The following is a 20,207-nucleotide window of genomic DNA, read 5'->3' on the forward strand; positions in this document are numbered from 1 at the left end:
AGGCTTGATAGAAGCTAAAGTCTGGTAGGTATGTATAGGTGAATCCCAAGAGCATGGCCTGGCAGGTGATATGGGAAACAACTGTAGCTCTCTACCGAGACTAATATCAGATGGCTTTGCAATAGACCTCAGCAATAGTGGGATTAGAATAATACAAAAAAGAGAGTCTTTGTGGGAAAATCATGGAAAGGTTAAGGTGCAGCAACATGTTGCAAGGCACAATGACATAATGATACAGCGGCACAATTGCTGCTATGCTGGTTGGCCGAAGCTGCCTCTTCCTGAGGTGCCCGGTCCAGAACCATGTCCTATCACGTGCCGATAGCCTCCGGGAGGATTAGCTCAGCTATCTTATCTGTGATGTCCACTTCTCATCGGAACGGGTGAAGCAAAGCTCCGGACCCTGGACTCGGGTTCCCGGCGGCCGGACCCCTGCTCGGACCACTGAATGGACGCTGCGGATTTGACCCGCGCAAGAGCAGGAGCCAGCCTGAGGTGCTGGGCCAGAACAACTAGACCTGGAAAGAGCAGGCCCTCGCACTTACTTTCAATGTTCGGTACCTCAACCATCCCGTCTTAGCGCAAGGGGACTTCGATTGATTTCTCCATCTCGAAACTGCGTCTACAACCTCACAACATCCTGGAGCGGCTTGTTTGACTTGACGATTTATGATACCCAACCAGCTTCTCCTTTTTTTCTACACTGTTTCCCGACGTCTAGAGCAGGAGCTGCAGCCGTTTGCTGTCACTTGAGCATTGCAAAGCAGCCCGCGCTCCCCCGCAATCTGTTCACTCGGATAATTATCTAGGCACACGCAGCTTCGACCAAAGAACTTGCGTCGGACCTCTCGATCCCACCGACATCATTGTCGATTACTTCCACCCCGAATTCGCTGTCGATCCGCTCTCACTGTGCCGGCCCCTTGCTTCGAGAGGCACTCATGCGTTCCTAAACAACGAAACACTTCTGCAAAGGGCTCAAGTCCCCCGCCAACCTCGACGACTGAATCATTATGGACGACCCCGCGATGGAACCGCTGGCAGCCGCCGATGCTTACGCGCACTCCCGCCGACGGTTCTCGGCCTCGAAACCCGCTTCCGTCTCGCACGATGCTGCCAAACCGCGATCCCAAGCCAACGATGCCGGCGTCCTCGACCCCGATACATGCCGTATATGTAGAGGCGAGGCGACCGCCGAAGAGCCGCTCTTCTACCCATGCAAATGCAGCGGCAGTATCAAATACGTTCACCAAGATTGCTTGATGGAGTGGCTCTCACACTCCCAGAAGAAGCACTGCGAGCTGTGCAAAACACCCTTCCGCTTTACCAAGCTCTACTCGCCCAAAATGCCAAAGACTCTCCCGGCCCACGTCTTCGTCGGCCATATGGCCAAATACCTCTTCAGAAACGTTCTGGTATGGCTGCGAGCCGCACTCGTCATCAGCGTTTGGCTTTGCTGGTTGCCCTACCTCATGCGCTCAGTCTGGGCCTTCCTGTTCTGGGTCAGCGACGAAGGTCTGGGTAGCGGCGCTCTATGGAACAGCTCAAACGCAACAGTGAGCCGAGGCGTCTCGGTGGCATTCTCAGTCGCCAATTCCAATGTCTGCCCTGCTTCGCCTCTGCTCGAACCCACCACGACACCGGCCAACTTGGGAGGCATGCTCAAGGATATCATTCAAGGCCAGGCATTGCCCTTTAGCAGATCATTCCACGGCGTTAACATTACCACCAATGATTCGATGACGGCAGCGCTTATGAGGATGCTGCTCGGATCCATCACTTCCTCCGCGTCTGCCAATTCTAGTTCGGTGCCCGTCGGCACGAATGACCCCGTTCTCGACCGTCATCCTTCTTTGTTGAGCGGCGTCTCCTGGTTGCGCAATATGACCCGGTACCCCGTTGTAAACCGCACCATCATTGGCGTCCTAGAGGGCCAGATTATCACGATATTGGTCATCATCTCCTTCATTCTCGTCATCCTGGTCCGCGACTATGTTGTTCAGCAACAACCCGAAATCAATATGCGAGCCGCCTTTGCCGCCAACGACAACGCACAACCCCAACCGCAGGCCGAACCGCAACACCAACATGAGCAACATTTCCACGACCATGATCATGAACACGAGCACGCGCACGCGCACGATGGCGCTGGCATGCTCGATGACTATGGCGCAGCAGATTTGAGAGGGCCAAGTGACAGCGAGGATGATGATGATGAATCATTCACCGGCGGTCGACGCGCAAGTCATGATGATTTACCTCACATGGCTTGGGATGAACGGGAACCGATGCCCGAGCTCGCAGCACCTATGCTGCCGGCAGGTTTGCCGGCGGGAAGGAGACACGGCGGTTTCGGGTCCCGCGCCCAAGGAGGACCTGAACCCGAATTCGACTTCAATACACCACCCGAAGGCGGTCCCAACAAGGACGCGCAGACCCCGGTGGCAACTGTTCACGAATACCTTCGTATCTACCGACAGGCCAATGGCGATCCCGAGAAAATTCTTAAAATCATTGAGGAGGAGAAGTTGGATGAGCCACTTGGCTATTGGGCAAGGATCACCAAGTCGATGATGGAAAAGAACCGAGAATCGGGTGCTTCGCAGCCGAAAAAGAGCCAACCTGGACCTGAAGGATCTTCCACCTCTCGAGATTCGCAAGCCACGCCACCATTCTCGGTCCAACTGCCCGCCCCCTCAACACCACAGTTCTCATGGCCGCCGCAAACACATGGTGAGGGTAGTACCAACGGAACAGGAAAGGGCAAAGAGAAGGAAGCTCCAACAGATTTTGGTTTTGAATCCGGTCTGGGAGAGGAGGACGCAAGCCCTTCAAGATCGACTCCATTCCAAAGTCCTCTGCGGCCTCGCTCCGTTTCAGACGGCCCTCAGATGAATAACAGCATCAACCCACTTGCGAACAATAGTTGGTCATTTTCCGGCTTGAATGCTGCACCGCAGCAGGCCGAACCCCAGGCTCAGGAGCCAATGCAATCGTTTGGCTTTGATCCGCAAGGACAAGAGTTCGGTCTTCCCCCAGCCCGATTCACACCACCGCGCAGCAATACCCCAGATTTCGGCTCCGATGCGGATCACGATTTTGAGACAGTTGAATCGATTCACGAGGACGGGCTTTTTGGATTCAACGAGCCAGAGATGCAACCGCCCGATGCCGTCGTCCCGGCGCAGTTCGTTGGCTTGCCCGAAGAGCCCCTTGAGGACATCAACGGCTTGCCTCAAGATACCGAAGATGGTCGGCCAGCCCAGCGGCCGCCTCTTCAGCGGGGTGTCATGGACCGTGTGGCCGATTTCATGTGGGGCGACATCGAGGTCCGAGAGTTGGATATTGGTGGCCGAGATGACGATGCCGCTCATGAACATGACCATGATCATGACAGCGACGACGACGACTTTGACGACGACTTGGATGATGACGATCAAGACGCCGTGGAGCAAGATCGCGAGGTCGTAGAAGCTGCCGTCGCCGCCGGCCTTGACCCCGAAGCGATTGACGACGCCGAAGATTTCGAGGGTATCATGGAATTGATCGGCATGCGTGGGCCTATCGCCGGTCTCTTCCAGAACGCCATCTTCTGCGTCGTGCTTGTCTCTGTCACGATCTTCGTCTGCGTCTTCATTCCTTACAACCTGGGACGCGTCAGTGTCTGGGCTGCCATGAACCCGATGCGCCTTGTGAGAATGCTCTTTAGCGCGACAAAGTTCATCCAGGACGTTGCTGTTGGCATCATGAGCGGTCTGACTAGTCTGACCTTGTGCTTCATCTACACAACAGGACGCATGATGGGCTTCCCAGCTAAGAATGGCGTTGGCTTGTTCATGAAGAAGACGTTCGACATTTTCACGAGTGCTTCAACCAGGGTCCTCGAGAGCCTGACCAGCGAGCTACCAATCATTTCAACCACCGAGATGCAAAACTTTTCCGCCATCAGTCATGAAGCACTACTTAGCTTTAAGTCCCTTCTCTCTAGTACTTTTGCTACCGTAGGAGACATACTTGGGGCCATCTTCGACCGCGACCTCATAGCCAATACTAAGTATGCAGCGTCACTTTCGGCGAATGCAACCATATACGCGTGGAACGTTGTCCGCGATGTCCCCATTAGCATCCTCAACCCCGGATCATGGGTGATCAGCTTCAGTGTGCCGGAGCCCTCGACGGCCGTCAACCCTGCACTGTCGTACTGGTCAGGCACGGATCGATTCTGGGCGATTCTTTGCGGCTACTTCACCTTTTCAGCAATTAGCGCGCTTTACTTGAAGCGTGGTTCACCATTCTCGACAGGGCAGACAGGGCAAGATTGGGAAGCTTCATTGATCGACTTGCTCAACCAAGCTAGTGGCGTTATGAAGGTCATTCTCATCATCAGTATTGAGATGCTTATCTTCCCACTGTACTGTGGCCTCCTCTTGGACGTGGCCTTGTTGCCCCTCTTTGAAGCAACCACTTTGAAATCGCGAGTCGCCTTCACCGTCAATTTTCCGCTCACCTCCATCTTCGTACATTGGTTCGTGGGAACGGGGTACATGTTCCACTTTGCCCTGTTTGTTTCCATGTGCCGAAAGATCATGCGGAAAGGCGTCCTCTGTAAGTTTATGCTGCCTTTGTCAGTAGCCGCTTTAACTAATCAGTGCAGACTTCATCCGTGATCCAGACGATCCCGAATTCCACCCCGTTCGCGATGTACTGGAACGCAACGTCGTAACACAATTGCGAAAGATTCTATTCTCTGCGTTTGTGTACGGCGCACTCGTCATCGTTTGTCTAGGAGGTGTGGTGTGGGGCCTGGCTCTGTCTCTCCCGAGCGTCCTGCCGATTCACTACTCTTCCAATGAGCCTGTCTTGGAATTTCCCGTCGACCTATTGTTTTACAACTTTGCCATGCCTCTGGCAGTCAAGTTCTTCAAGCCTAGTGACGCCTTGCATGCCATGTACACCTGGTGGTTCCGCAAGTGCGCCAGGGGCCTCCGATTGACTTGGTTTCTGTTTGGTGAACGCCGCATTGACGAAGAGGGTATCCTGGCGTTGCGTCCTGGCTCGGATCAGCTTCCCCTTCCCTGGTGGAGGCGAGCCCTCCTCGAAGTCAATAAAGAAAACAAGGTGGTGCCCAAGACGTGGGAAGATACGTTTGAAGGTGGCACGGCGAAGCCGACATCTACCATCGCCTCCGACCAGATGGTCATCCTTACCATCAAGAAAGCAAGCCTCGTTCAAACTGGACAGCTGATTGAAGAGGGCCAGTTTGTTCGGACTCCTGCGTCGGACCAGGTCAAGATTCCTAAGGGACGACGCGTGTTCATGCCGGTTTCTGAGAGCAACTCCCGACTAGATGGCAAAGATGACACGCCCGATGCCGACCTTTACTCCACGGACCAATACCAGCTGGTGTACATTCCTCCACACTTCCGTGCCAGGGTCTTTTTGTTCATCATGTTCATCTGGATCTTTGCCGCCGTCACGGGCGTCAGCTTCACAATCATACCCCTCGTATTCGGCCGCAAGATGTTCAAGGTCCTCATCCCAGCCCACATTCGTACTAACGACATTTATGCTTTCAGCATCGGCATTTACGTTCTGGGCTCGACGGCATATTTCCTCTTCCATGCTCGCTCCATCTTCAACAAAATGAAAACGTGGGTATCTTCAAATCTTCAGTCTGTGAGGCAGAGCGATGCTCCCATGCGGGTTGCGCTAATGGGCATCCATACTGCCAGGCTTGCTTACGCATACACAATTCTTCTGGTCGTTTTCCCTCTCATCCTTACGGCACTTATGGAATTGTATTGCCTCATTCCTCTTCACACTTACATGTATCCTCCGACACCTTATGTCATCGGAACCAACAATGGTGGTCAATTCAAAGACGGCATTGTGGTGTCGAACCAGCACACGGCGAGAGTCATACAATCCTGGACTCTGGGATTGCTCTACGTCAAGCTCGGAGCGCGGGCTATCACTAGCCTGTACGAAGGTACTCGCTTGGCGCAAGCCGTTCGCGCGGTTCTTCGTCGTGGATGGCTTCAGCCTGATGTTCTCGTGCTGACGAGGGCTTTTGTTGTTCCCGGTCTGCTCATCGGCTGTTTGGCCATATTCGGACCTCCGTATGTCGTGGGCTGGTTGGAGTCACAAGGCATACTCGGCGTACCTGTACCTGCGCCCCACGAACTCAAGATGATTTATCGTCTTTCTTATCCGGCGGCTGCGTTCATCGCACTGGCAGCCATGGCATTCTGGAGTATTGTTGGCGTCTTCAACAACTGGAAGGCGCGTATAAGAGATGAGGCCTACCTTATCGGGGAGAGGCTTCACAACTTTGGCGTCGGTGCCGCGGGTGCTGCTGGCGCGCGGGGACCGTGGCGGATTCGGGGACGAGCCTAAAGAATTACTCTGTTTACTATGTTATGATTACCCATAGACGGAGGGAGGGTTACTGGCGATCGGATTCGCTTCGTGTAGTTTATACGACAGACAGGCCGTACGCCTCTTACATACAACGGTGTTTATCTTAATCCACTTATGACGGCCCATGCTGACTGTCCAGTCGCGTAAGCAGTGAATTCTTTGTAAAACTATTTTGGCTTTCAACTGAGCAGCGCATCGTCAATCCGTGGTCTGAACGTGTCACCTGTACTACCGCATCATCAATTTGGCAATGATGCTTTACGGGATGTTAGCGGCGGTTTACTCGCACTTGATTCTGCACACTCCGAATGCAATGCTCGTTTCATGTTGGCGGTAGCCAGGTTCCAGGCCGCTGCGATGTCTCTCAGGTGGTCATAGTCATATATAAAGAGTCGCAACTACTATACACTTCCTCCCAACCATGATCATCCGCTACCACCAGACTTCTCAGAGACTCTAGAAGAACATGGCAGCCCCACCAACAGCAGCAGTCAACGACACCAAGAGACCAGCCACAGCGCCGGTGGAGAAGACGGTACCGACCAGAGCACCGGGGGCAGCGTTTGCGGTGCTCGAGGCCGAGGCGGACGGGGTCGAGGTTCCGGAGGAGGAGCCGGAGGAGGGGCTGCCGCTGCTTGAGGAGCCGCTGGCGCTCAGGAGGGCTGTGAGGGTTGAGTCGGAGGTGAAGTCGACGGTGACTGTTGCGTTTTTGCAGTCTGAGCGGGTTGGGGCTGTGCCGGAGACGAAGTTTACTGCGGCGCACTGCAGGTGTGTTAGTGAGGTTTGTTCTTTGTTGATGAGGGTTCACAGAGTGAAGATGTAGAGAGAGAGAGAGAGACGAGGATAACTCACGGTATACAAAAGCCCATCAGGCGAATGCGCAACAACACTGACAACACCCCTCTTTCCCGTCCAATTCCCCGGCGCCACCACTTTGGGCTCGCAAAAGTTGCCGAGGCCGGTCTGCATGACGATCGGGAACAGCTGTGTCCACCCGGAGGCGGCGGTCTGGTCGAGTGTGGCGCGGAAGAGCCAGTTTGTCTGCGGGTGGCCGTTTTCCATGCCGATGGCATCGCCTTCGACGTAGAAGTCTGTTGCTGCGGAGGAGGAGGAGGCGGTGTAGCCGCCGCAGGGGGCGGTGGCCTCGTTGTCGTCTGAGTCGCCGAGGGGTTTGGGGAGGGTCATGGAGAAGTGAGCTGTTGCTGTTGAGGCGAGGAGGAGGAGGGGGGTAAGGAGGCGGGTCATTTTGGCGGTTAAGGTGATTGAGCTTGGCGATGTCGAGAATTTGGTGTTGATGTGTGTAGTTTGATGTGAGAGGACTTTGGGTATCGAGGCGCACAGCGCGGAGAGAGGACAGGTATTAGGAATTGGGTTTGATAAGATGGTGGAATGTCAGGTGTGAAGCAGACGAAGGGGAACACGGGCTGTTTATGAACGAGACCGGCGTCGCGTGGGATGGGTATTGGTCAATGGTCGGGAGGAGAATGACCCGAGCAACGGGGTTTCCCTTTCTCGCACTCTCCTGTAGGGCTAGCCTGGTTGCGCCGTTTGTCTCGAAGGAGCTTAGATTGGGTAACAGCAGAGCTCCTGAGAAGCTCGCGGTTTTGTTTGGCAAGGGTAGTGCGGATATCTCACGAGCGGGCTGGGTGAGAAGAACTAAGCACTTGGGTGAGATACATGGCATCCATGGAGTGGAGAGAGACGGAAGGTCTTGCCGAATCTCTCTCACCGTTACACGAGAACGAGCGAGACTCAGTTTTGTGCCTTGAAGTGAGCTACATAGGTAGGAAAAGAGGGTTTGGGAGGTTCTGAATGGGTGAACGAGAGCCTCGGATTCAATCATGAATGGACTAGGATGCCTAGATCCGGCAGCCGGCACATGGCGAGGTAGAATTGAGTTACGCCCTCCGCTCGGAGGCACTGGAGAGGAAGATGACTTGCTGGGGGTATTGTGCCCGGTGGCAGGAGGAAGAGCTAGGAAGCTAGGAAGCAGAGATAAAACTTGCTCACTTTGGCTGCTGTTACCGAACTGAGTGGCTCCAAGCTTCACTTTCACCACGTTGGATGGTTGCATGTTTCCCCCCTCACTATATGCATGAAAGAACCAAAGGTCCCTCTCGAGGTGGATTCTTCGCGCCGGGACTTTCGGGACGACTCTTGGCTTTCATATTCAGTGGGGATGACTGATGAGGCTCTGGTATTGTCTTTGGGTGCTTTCTCAGTCTCGTCTCGTCTCCGCCATCGCCGCGAGCTCTACGGAGTATAGTCACAATGAAATGTCGTCGCGATGCCAGCGTGTGATATCAAAAAGGCGGCGACGGCGGACGCGCGGGGACGGGTGGCTTGATGCTTAGACAGTTAGACCATGAGAGGAAGGGATGTAGTTAACCTTAGATAGACTAGCCCCGCGATATGCGCAGGGGCTTGCTGGCTGCGTGACTAGGGCTGTGGCCAATCATGAGGCCGTTTGTAAATGTCACTGAGAAGTTTTGAGCAAATTGTGGCGTTTGCGCAGTTGTGATTGGGGGACTACCCCTGTTTGAGTCCGTCAACTCAGACTCACTCTCACTCTTCGACAAGGGACAGGGGGGATATCTGGGGAGAGGGGGGGTGGGGGGTTCACGGGGGGGTTTGAGATTGATCTTCTGTCGTGAGCATGTTTCTAAGCTGGACGGGGGAAAAGATTTGGCGGGTATGGTGCTTGATGCCTGGATGGTCGTTGGTATCTTCTTATTCTTGGGAAGTTGGTGAGAACTAAAACAAGCTTGTTTCTGAATCTCAGCTGTAGAAGAGAAAGCAGGTCAGAGGATGACGGGCATTAGCGATAACCAAGTTGAGAGTTTGAATTCGAAGTCTGTGTAAAAGCGAATCATGACCCGCGTAAATTCAAACAAACCTAAGAGCCCAGACCTCTCTTTATCTGATGGATAAGGACTTAGTAAACATGCCGGGAAGAAACTAAAGCAGAGAGAACTTTCCCCCCAGCCGGTAGGATAGATAAAACTCTCGATGAAGAGGGTGTAAAGTGAAAGTGTAGCCGAGACCCCCGTCGTCGAGAAACGTGTTCAGGCATTCCGTACCGTCGTGAGTTGGCGGCGGATCATCCGTCAGCCACCTCTGCTTGAAGCATCTCGTTTGCCCAATGGCCCAGGTTGTCATGCCTTGACGATGCCAAACTCGTTCGGATGCATGCTGGACCGTGTTGCGCTAACCATTCTCTGAACCAGCGCATTTTGTGCCGCCGAGCCGGGTACTCATTACTGGTACCATTTCTCTTGTGCCCGTCTTTAGGCCAGTCACTTGATGTGCTTATGCTGCCCAGAGTCTTTGCCTCTTGAACTTGCTCAATACACCTCATTCCTTTGGCTGATTTCACAGCCGTCAAACGCCGTATAGCCGGGACCTCTGAACTGTTCGAGGCGCAGATTTTATCTTTCGTATTTCAATTATTGGATGAAGTCATGGTATCGGGGAGTCTATGCGCATGCGATTGGTAGTGTTTGCTTTGTGAGATGGTTTCACGAATTGGCGCTACCTCATGACATCGGCGCGCCATTGGAATAACCTCTCGACATCTCACAACGAACTTCCACATCTCACTAACCTGCGTTAAACGGGCTACAACGGGTTCGATAAGCAGTAATCGGCGGGACTGGAAACCGCCAAAGTCGCAAATCAACATATACAGCGAAAGACGGCACAGCCTACAGCCCTCTCATAACCACAAGAACTTCATCACCAACAATCGCCACGATGAGCCATAATCATGGAGGAGGAAGTAGTATGGGAGGAGGCATGACCATGGGAACGGCGCTATTCCAGGAGACAAATGTTCAGCTCGCACAGTCTTTCTGGTACATAATCGCAGGCGTCGTCGGGTTCCTGGGTATCATCCGCGGTCTCAATTACCTCGAAAGCCTAAGAAGGTGAACATCATTGCCACCGTGTCTGCAGTTTACCCTCTGATGCTGACATGTGCAGACTCAAGCGATGCCGCACCGAGTCCGTTCGATTCCCGACAAAACCCTCAAATATTATTACACAAATATGGGCGACATCAACAGCGCTCGTCCGCGAAGCAGGACACCCACAGCTCTACATCCCGATAAAGGGCCTACGCTGGGCGACGCCGCCGTCACTCGGTCGCGTACTGGTCCTCTTGGCCTACTGGGCCGTCATCATCTACATGATGGTCAACGATGCCGTCATCAAGGACGCGTACTTCTGGGAACGAATAGGCTTCCGCAACGCCTGGGTGACTGTTATGCAGATGCCCCTCCTTTATCTCCTGGCGATGAAGGTCAACGTGGTGGGCTTCATCATCGGCGCTTCACATGAACGGCTAAGCTGGCTTCACCGATGGGTCGCCAGGACAATGTTCGTTACGGCGACCGTCCACGGGTTCCATTTCTGGTCGGAGTGGGTGCGCGCAGACTTCGTCGAGACGCAGCTGCGGATCCTGCCCGTCATCAAGTACGGACTCGGGGCCTGGGGGATCCTCATCTGGACGTTCCTCACGGGTATGAGACCCCTCCGTAGCATGGCGTACGAGCTCTTCCTCCTGCAGCACATCCTTTCGGCGGTACTCTTCATCTGGCTGGTCTACGTACATATTCCGGCCTACGCGAAGCAGTACCTCTGGTTCTCCGTCGCCATCATCTGCTTCGACCGCCTCGCGCGCTGGGCGTTCCTTGCCTGGCAGAATACGAGGCTCCGACCCAACAGATCGAAGTGTAAGGGGATGAAGCGGGTGGGACACGAGGTGCAGATCCGGGCAGCGGGCTCGTCGACGACAGTGTTGACGATCAAGGATGTTCACTTCTCGTGGAAGGCGGGGCAACACTTATACCTCTGGCTGCCGCGTATCGGGCCCTTTGAGGCACACCCGTATACCATTGCGTGCGCACACCAGCTTCCGGAAACGTGTACCTGCAATAGTATCCAGCTCGTCGTCCGGAAACACGGCGGGTTCTCCAAGAGACTGCATAACTATGCGGAAAAGGTCCAGGCATCTGGGAAGAAGGAGACGCTTGCGGGCTTCGTGCTGGGGCCGTTTGGAGCGCCGCCTAGATGGGATATCTACGACACCATGGTCCTCATCTCAGCGTCTACGGGGACGTCTTTCACGCTGCCTATCTTGGAGAGCATCGTTCAGAGCCGCAGGAAGACATGCATTAAGAGGATCGAGTTCATTCTCATGGCATGCCAGGGTGAAGAAATAGAATTCTACACGCAGCGGCTGCGGGAGTCGATGGATCGGGCGCAGCAGAACGGCATCGAGCTGCAGGTGCATATCGCCATTACGCGGTCCGGCAAAGCCAAAGAAGGCGAGCCGACGACGGTTCTCTACTCAGACCGTGAAGAAAGCTCTAGCTCAAGTTCATCTGCGAAACACAGAAGGATCGCCTCTGACGACTCCGTGGATGGTAGTGGCGGCAGTGGTGGATGCTGTCAGGAAAAGGGACTAGACTTGGAAAAGGGCGATGAGGTGCCGCTTACACCCAGGATCCGGAGCGGGTCCATGATGAGCATGGTGAAGAAGTACTACTGTCGTCCTGATCTGGAGGCCTTGATTCGAGAACCTGTCGAGGCTGCGGGCGGCGAGACGTCGATCGTTGTCTGTGGTGGGCAGTCGTTGACGAGTTCCGTGAGGAATTGCGTGGCCTCATTATCGGATGAGAGGGCGGTCCATAAGGGGACGGGGGCACAGGGAATTCATCTTTTTGTTGAGGAGTATTCGTTCTAGATTATATGAACGTAATTATAGACTCATGCAAGACATTGGCATTTGACGCGTACTCATACTGCTTGTCAATACGTGTAAATATCATGTGTACAAAAAAAGAAACCAGCTTGAATGGTATACAAGATTCCAGAGCTTGGATGTCATTGGTGAAGATTACAAGTCTAGAAGGATTGTTTCATATGGCTTGATTGGTACATGTATTACCGGCTTCATCAGCGTCATGTATTAATAGTCTTATCAAGAGAGAGCTGACGCGGTGAGCTTCATGTGGGATTCGGCAGCTCAACAACCAGGTGCTATCAATGCCGGCTATCTTATCGTTTGCGAAATGTGAAAAATATGAAGGCGTGTAGAGTATATATACCCATCACAACCACTCATGCTCTCTTATGTCCCGTGAGAAAATCATGGGTTGATGAGATGAGTTCCCATGCAATCCTCTTGAAGGTGAGCTCACCGAAATTTGCAGGGGGAATTGCCCCTCCATACCGGACTTACCGAGAAATGATTACCCCTCCACTCGGTGAGCCCCGGTGAAGCCCCACACCAGCAGCCAACCAACCACATGGACGAATGGCTCAGTGACTCAGGCTGGCCGTCGGTCCGCAATTTTTTCTCTGCGGGTGACAAACATCGGCCACAGCCCTCAGCCCAGCGACCCCTCCCCCTCCTTGCCTTTTTTCTTTCTCGTCCCCCCTGCAGCCCAGTCCCCGTCGTCGAGTCTCTTAATGACTAGCGTCGCGCGCTTCCTCTTCTCTTCTTCTTCTTCACTTCGTTTAGCCCACGTTTATCCCACAAGTCTTCGACGAGGAGCGTCTTCTGCCGCCTCAGCCTTCGCCCACTACCCTCCTCGACGACGACCTCCAACGTCCACCACGCGACCCTACTCCTCGACGACTCCGGAGCGGTCGACCCTCGCCAAACCTCCCCCCACCCCCACTATCTCGCTTGCGACAATGGCCGACCAGATCACGGCGCAGCTCGAGAAGCTTTCCGTGAGCAAGCTCGAGTCCTACCCCGGCTGCTACCCCGAAGTCAACCCCATCGACGTCTACCGCTCCCACATCACCTCGCTGCTGCAGCCTGTCACCGGCGTTGAGAGCACTATCATCTACAACGCCCTTCAATGGACCCAGAGCTTGGATAAAGGCGACTTGGTACTGGCTGTCCCTGCTCTTCGCATCAAGGGCAAGAAGCCTGCGGATCTCACTGCTGAGTGGCTCGACAAGGTCAGTTCTGAACCAAGATCATTGGAATCACCCGTACCCCCGGATCAATGCGCGCTGGCTCTTTCTTGGTACAATCGAATATTGGGCTAACACACCTTGGTAACAGATCCCCGAGTCTCCCTTGATCGAGAAGCCCGTTTCTTTCCAGAATGGCACTTTCCTCCAGTTCTGGTTCAAGCCCGGCCCCCTTTCCCAGCTTCTGATCCCCCAGGTCCGCTCCCGTGGCGTCGACTTTGGCAAGAACCCCAACAACGGCCTCAAGAACCCCGAAGACAAGTCCCAGGGCAAGAAGAAGATCATTGTCGAGTTCTCCTCCCCGAATATCGCGAAGCCTTTCCACGCTGGTCACTTGCGAAGCACCATCATTGGTGGCTTCATTGCCAACCTGTACGATGGCGCCGGCTGGGATGTGACCCGTATCAACTACCTTGGTGACTGGGGAAAGCAGTATGGTCTCTTGGCTCTGGGCTTTGAGAGGTTCGGTAGCGAGGAGGCGCTTGCCGCCGATCCCATCAACCATCTGTACGAGGTCTACGTCAAGATCAACAGGGATATGGCCGACGAGAAGGATCAGATCACCGCAAAGGAGCAGGCTGGGGAGGACGTCACCGCGCTCAAGGACAACAGCCTCGACGAGCAGGCTCGCAAGTACTTCAAGGCCATGGTTGACGGAGACGACAAGGCTGTTGCTCAATGGAGACGATTCCGTGATCTCAGTATCAAGCGTTACAAGGAGACCTACGCCCGTCTCAACATCCACTTTGACGAGTACTCGGGCGAGTCCCAAGTCTCCGAGGAGGATATGGAGGCTGCTGCCAAAAAGCTCGAAGACATGAACATCTCCGAAAAGTCAGAAGGCGCTGTCATCATTGACTTCGCTAAGCACATTCCCGGAAAGCCGGGCAAGAGCTTGGAGCGCCCCATCATTCGCAAGAAGGACGGCACAGCTCTGTACCTGACCCGTGATATCAGCGAGCTTCTCCACCGCCAAAAGAAGTACAACTTTGACCACATGATTTACGTCATTGCCTCTCAACAAGATTTGCACTTGAAGCAGCTCTTCAAGATCATCGAGCTTATGGGCCACGGCGAGACGGCCAAGAAGTGCCAGCACATCAACTTTGGTATGGTTCTGGGAATGAGCACCCGCAAGGGTACTGTCAAGTTCTTGGATGACATTCTGCGCGACGTCGGAGACAAGATGCACGAGGTGATGAAGAAGAATGAGGCCAAGTATGCTCAGGTTGCGGAACCGGAGGCTACGGCCGACATTCTTGGCATCAGCAGTGTGATGGTGCAGGATATGAGTGGAAAGAGGTATGTCGTCCGGACTTTTCCTTCCAGGCGCTTTCGGATGCACTGACACATTGGCCCAGGGTCAACAATTACAAGTTCGACATGGACACCATGACCTCGTTCGAGGGTGACACCGGACCGTACCTCCAGTACGCCCACGCTCGCCTGTGCTCCATCTTCCGCAAGGCTGGAGTCGCTGAGGAGGAGATTGCAAAGGCCGATCTTGGCTTGCTGACGGAGAAGCATGCTATTGAGCTGATCCGCGTCATTAGCCAGTACCCCGACGTTGTCCAGAACACTCTCAAGACCTTGGAGCCCACCACTGTGCTTACGTATCTGTTCCGCCTCACGCACGTCGTCAGCAGCAGTTACGATGTGTTGCGTATTGTTGGAAGCGAAGCTGAGCTCCAGAAGGCCCGCTTGGCGCTGTACATGGCCGCCAGGACCGTGCTCTTCAACGGCATGCGTCTCTTGGGACTGTCCCCTGTCGAGAGGTGAGTTCTTCTCCATACGCTGTCGCACGATGCCGTCTGGCATGTGAAACTTGATGCTGACCACCCCACCAGAATGTGAACTGGCATCATGACGGAATCATGACTGTGAGAGACGAGAGTGGAGGGAAAAGTGGTCGTATAGAGAGGACTTGAACAACTAAAAAGACAGCGGAGGATTATGAGCAGAGTGACCTACGGCCACAACAGTGTTCGTACCAATGACGAACACGGGCATAGGAGCTACTACTGCGTAACAGGCCGGCACAACGGCTACTAGCCATCAGCCACATTGTGGTGCTATTCCATAATGGCCGACGGCACGAACCGGTGTGGCGTCGCACAAAGTCGAGACGTTTTCGATCAAAGAAGCCACCGACCGTTTCGGTGTACTACAAACCCCCGTGGCCGTCTGTGGCCGTCGTCGTTATCGTCGGACAGACAGCATGAGCCACACAGGATTCGCGTGCACCAGCCCATTAGTGCTGAGTAATTGAAGAGACAATTTTTTTACCATTTACTACCCCAGATGGAGACGAAGGAGTCATTCAATCTGCAGTGAAGTTTGATGTGCAGTAGGGCTGGTTTCTCTGCAGATGCAGAAGCAGAGGCAACAACAGAAGTAGCAGCATACTGGATCTAGGCCAAGCTAAGCACGGCATATGTCGAGAGGTCGCGACGAGAGTGTTTCGCAAGAAGCAGGAGATTCACCTACCTACACTCAGGTGAGAAAAGTCTGACCCATGACGACTGTCAAAGCAGAACTGCGCAGCGCGAGCTATGAGCCACAGTGCCACGACACCCACAATAGGTGGCCTCCCCTGACGCTCTCCCTCCAAGGAATCAAGAGGCGCTCGACAACTTGTCTAAGGTACCAACATGTGGCTTTTGTCTGACGCTCGGTGAATGGCGTGGGGGAGTTCCATTCCTGGGCGCCAACCAAGTGATCTTCCCGCTCGGATCCCGCTAGGGCGTACTAATCCCTGCCAACACCGAATCTTGCATATATCGAAATACTAGAGTTGCGATGGCTCTCGACGGCTCTGACTGGTTCTTACTGGCTGTCGCTGGCTCTCACTCGATCTGCGGGTGGCTGTTGGCTACCAATTTCCGACTGCATAGCTTCCGCGACGCCGTGGCTTGCAGTTGATCGACGTCCACAATCTACACATTCAGAGTCGATGACTCTGTGAAGTCTCTGCCGACGTCTCCTGGCCAAGTGCCGGAGGAAACCCAAGAACAATATTGATGATTTATCCCTACCTTGCGTTAGGCGTTGTGTGCTGTCTAAATGTCCAAGGCCGAGACTGACGTTTGCCCAGGCTCCGGAACACAATAGTAGCGGTGCATCCGGCGTGGGGCACCATGCGGATCGGCCTCAGCATCATGGCGGCATGCGAATACCTCGTCCTGATCTTTTCCAAGCTTCCGCTCAGGACAGAGCAGAATAGCGCGCAAACGAAGGAAGCGAAAACGTCAAGGAGTGGGCCAACGGCCCATCGGGTGTGCCTGGCCTAGCCCTAGAATGGTTCGAGAGAATTGTGACAGCAGCTTCTTCCCACAATTTTAGGCAATCGAGCAGTGCGATTTCTTCTGCTCGTATACTATCCTTGGTTTTAGCTGCAAAGCTAGCGTACTGCCCGGTGAAGTGGCTCGGTGTCTGTGCCGAGACCGGACGAGCCCCGACCTACGCTCCGGTAGCCCACCGCAACAGCTCTACCTGACGCCGGTGCCTAGGTGACTGGTTCAGACGCCCAGTCGACGAGGGCAGAGTGGGACGAGGATGATCCTGTTGCCCACCGCGGGCACTACGGACTTGGACATGGAACAGCTTGGTAGTCACGGTAGCGTGTTTACTCCTTGCTGCAGTGAGATGTCGACTCGGCCAATCTTCTGGCCCCTGTGTTTGGAGCTCTCGCAGATGCAACGCGCATCCCACAGTCACCTCATATTCTAACCGTCTCCTTGGGCCCTAAGCAGCCATGGTCAACCCTGCTGCAGTCCACGAGCCTGCATACCCTCCCACGCAAGATGCAAGGACGGGCATCGGTATTTGCTAGCACTCCGTGAGCTCCAGCTGGGGAGCTCTCGGGGATCTGCCTTTGCCCCTTCCTCGTCTCTTGAGGCGAACCGAGTGTCTGATCTCTGATGTACCTTTCAGGAAGCTCAATGCCCAGATGTCAGAACTCAACGAACCACTTGTCTGGGAAAGGAAGGGAAGGGAGCCAAGCGAGCGAGCAGCAGCACCAGCACCAGCAGCACCAGCACCACTACCATTAGCAAGCAGGCAAGCAGGCAAGCATAACGGCGGCGGCCGACATGCAAGCGCGGCACAAGTATCTTTTGCTATGTTGTCAAGGATTATACACCATCACCGGGGTCCAAGACTCTGGGCATCCGTTGTTGGACCATGGATGGCGGAATGGACGGCGAGGTGGACTGACAAGTTTGCCGCCGCCGCCCGCTGTGCGCCGATCCATGATAGTCGCAATAGGGTGGTATTGGACTTTTTGCCATGGCGCTTGGGGAATCCGGCGAGCGTCCATACTCGCGTGGTTCAGTCATGTTTCCAGACAAAGGGACCGTTGGCCGTTCCCCGTCGGTCCGCTTGGGCGTTCCATGACCGGATGGCTGAACGTGGCCCTCACTCTTCTTAATAACAGCCGAGAGACACACCGTCCTCGAGACCCGTCATCGTGGTTCTTGTCGTTTCTGCTTTCCTGCATCAGCAGGTCTTATTCTTCACTCTCTTTTGTTCTTCACCCCTAATCGACCTTGACGTCGGTTCCCCCCTTTACCCTTCTTCATACTATACCGTAGACAACACTTAGTTGTATTCCCTAATATCACTTGGCCTTGTCACGATGGCCGTAGGCGTGGCAATCCTCGGCTTTATCCTCTTCTGCGCATGGCGCCTTTACTCCGCCATTCAGTTGAAGAAGAGGATTCCAGCGGGAGCAAAGCCTCTTCCTGGACCAAAGGGTAAGCTGTTACGACCACGACATGCCAACGATGGTATACAGACACTGACTTCAGCACAGGCCTGCCCTTTATTGGTCGCGTTCACGATGTTCCGGCAGAGGCGGCATGGATGAAGTTCCATGAATGGGGCCAGCAGTATGGCCCAATCTACGGGCAAGAGATGTTCGGTTCTTACCACGTCTGGATCTCCTCTGAGCAAGTTGCTCACGACCTCCTTGGCCGTCGTAATGTCATCTACTCTGACCGGCCCATGATTCCTAACCTCCCGGATAACCGCACCAGCGGCGACTACCTTGCTCTCCTTGGCCGGACAGGTACATCTTCTACTTGCCTCTCACCTAGATATACTCACTAACAATCCGGTCAGAAACATGGAAGCGCCAGCGCAAGCTTTGCCACCACCTCATGAACCAGAGCGACAAGCAGGAGCTCCACGCATACCCGAGCCGCGAGCGCGATCGTTTCCTGTGGCTTCTCTACCAGAAGCCTGCCGAGTATCGCGAGTACATCGAGCAGTTCACCAGCCGAACCGTCAGTCGCCTTTCTTGGGGTACCGCCCACCCGGCCAGAGTTCTGCGCAAGACCACCTTTGGCCTTCTCGAGACCATCTCCCCTGCCGGTGCTCTTCCTAATGTCATCTCCTTCCTCATGCACGTCCCCGCAGCGCTGTCGCCGTGGAAGAAGAAGGAGGCAGAGCGCCACGACATTGAGTCGAAGCAGTTCACGAGCAACGTCGACTTTGTCAAGGATCAGGTCGAGAAGGGTACCGCCGCGCCGAGCTTCATCAGCACGTTTATCAACGAGGGTCTCGGAAACGAAAAGGGCAAATGGGGCGACCTTGCGGAGGCTCAGAACGTCGTTGGTCTCATGGCCATTGCTGGCGCCTTGACCATCGGTAGCCCCATCCAGAGTTTCCTCCTCGCCATGCTGCACTACCCCGAATGGCAGGCTCGCTTGCAGCAGGAGATTGACGAGAACTGCGAAGGCAGATGCCCTCAATGGTCGGATCGTGAGAAGTTGCCTTTATTGAGAGCTGTCGTCAAGGAAGTCATTCGGTGGAGACCCCCGGTTCCTACTGGTACGTTTTGTGCCATCATAGTGGAAGTTTGTTTTTGAGTTCAGCGCGATTGACGTGACGTGCAGGCATTCCCCACGCTGTCGAAAAGGACGATGTTTACAACGGCTACTTTATCCCTGCCGGTGCCACGATTCATGCTCTTGAATGGTTAGTAGCTCGACACTAGGACCAAGTGTTCGTTCCATTACTAACGCAGCCTAGGGGCATCACTCGCGACGAGTCCGTCTACCCCGATGCTGAGACCTTCAACCCCGGACGCTGGGTGCAGCCTGAGTACCCTACCTACAAGGAGCCTCTCACTAGATTCCCCAACCTCGACGGCTTCAGTCAATTCGGTTTCGGACGCAGGACGTGCCAGGGTGTCCCCATTGTTGACCAGGACCTCTTCCTGTCCATGGGAGGCATGGCCTGGGCTTTCAACATTCGCAAGAAGTTTAACGCCGACGGCACTGAGGTCCCCGTGCACTGGAACGACTACACCCCTCTCCTGATCGCCAAGCCCGCTTTCTTCGACTTTGACGTTGTCGCGCGCACGCCCGAAAAGGCCGACCTTATGAAGGCCATGTTCGATGCCGCTAAGGAGGAAGACGAGAATGAGGAGCTCATGATGAAGATGGGTATGCCTGACATCGACACCCGTAAGAAGAAGAGGGCTGCCATGTCTGTCAAGCCGCCTTCCGTCACGTTGAATCTCCGCCAAAGAAAGGAGGATGGCGAGCGCGAGAAGCAGTACCGCGAACACGAGCGCGACATCCCCGGATGCCCTGGCCGATGGGCGACTGAGAGCGACGTGGATTCGGGTAACGAGAAGGGATATGTTGATGGAGAGGATAGCGCCAGCGCCAGCTGTTCTGGACGCTCGTCGCCGACGATGCTGTCGTAGGATCACTATGGCTATGGGCGTGAAGGTGATGAGTCTAATGAGGATGGATGGCAAGAATGTTTGATGATAGGGTAAGATACCG

The 20,207-nt window shown here is 54.5% G+C and overlaps 4 protein-coding genes across 4 annotated transcripts; 2 read left to right on the forward strand and 2 right to left on the reverse strand.

Annotated features, from left to right (window-relative positions):
* Positions 1 to 1,013: 1,013 nt before the first annotated feature.
* On the forward strand, positions 1,014 to 6,396 carry CLUP02_04524 (uncharacterized protein; the record flags this gene model as incomplete). Its single annotated transcript, XM_049283536.1, has 2 exons — positions 1,014 to 4,605; positions 4,655 to 6,396. The coding sequence occupies 2 exons, from the start codon at positions 1,014 to 1,016 to the stop codon at positions 6,394 to 6,396; spliced, it is 5,334 nt and encodes a 1,777-aa protein (XP_049140679.1).
* Positions 6,397 to 6,876: 480 nt separating this feature from the next.
* Positions 6,877 to 7,665, reverse strand: CLUP02_04525 (uncharacterized protein; the record flags this gene model as incomplete). The annotated part of the gene is made up of 2 exons (XM_049283537.1): positions 6,877 to 7,182; positions 7,273 to 7,665. The coding sequence occupies 2 exons, from the start codon at positions 7,663 to 7,665 to the stop codon at positions 6,877 to 6,879; spliced, it is 699 nt and encodes a 232-aa protein (XP_049140680.1).
* A 115-nt stretch (positions 7,666 to 7,780) lies between these two features.
* Positions 7,781 to 8,494, reverse strand: CLUP02_04526 (uncharacterized protein; the record flags this gene model as incomplete). Its single annotated transcript, XM_049283538.1, has 1 exon — positions 7,781 to 8,494. The coding sequence occupies one exon, from the start codon at positions 8,492 to 8,494 to the stop codon at positions 7,781 to 7,783; it is 714 nt and encodes a 237-aa protein (XP_049140681.1).
* A 1,679-nt stretch (positions 8,495 to 10,173) lies between these two features.
* Positions 10,174 to 20,148, forward strand: CLUP02_04527 (arginyl-tRNA synthetase; the record flags this gene model as incomplete). The annotated part of the gene is made up of 28 exons (XM_049283539.1): positions 10,174 to 10,346; positions 10,402 to 12,153; positions 12,266 to 12,388; positions 12,428 to 12,496; positions 12,568 to 12,689; positions 12,749 to 13,395; positions 13,502 to 14,712; positions 14,772 to 15,177; positions 15,258 to 15,290; positions 15,355 to 15,397; positions 15,463 to 15,586; positions 15,642 to 15,671; positions 15,791 to 15,907; positions 15,994 to 16,053; positions 16,203 to 16,327; positions 16,378 to 16,450; positions 16,505 to 16,685; positions 16,753 to 16,919; positions 17,014 to 17,050; positions 17,124 to 17,248; positions 17,344 to 17,784; positions 17,869 to 17,966; positions 18,057 to 18,164; positions 18,224 to 18,478; positions 18,532 to 19,242; positions 19,308 to 19,389; positions 19,444 to 20,032; positions 20,077 to 20,148. 28 exons carry the CDS (start codon positions 10,174 to 10,176, stop codon positions 20,146 to 20,148), a joined length of 7,974 nt encoding a protein of 2,657 aa, XP_049140682.1.
* Between the last annotated feature and the right edge of the window lie 59 nt (positions 20,149 to 20,207).

Source organism: Colletotrichum lupini, chromosome 2 (assembly GCF_023278565.1).
Source record: "Colletotrichum lupini chromosome 2, complete sequence".
Classification (NCBI taxonomy): domain Eukaryota; kingdom Fungi; phylum Ascomycota; class Sordariomycetes; order Glomerellales; family Glomerellaceae; genus Colletotrichum; species Colletotrichum lupini.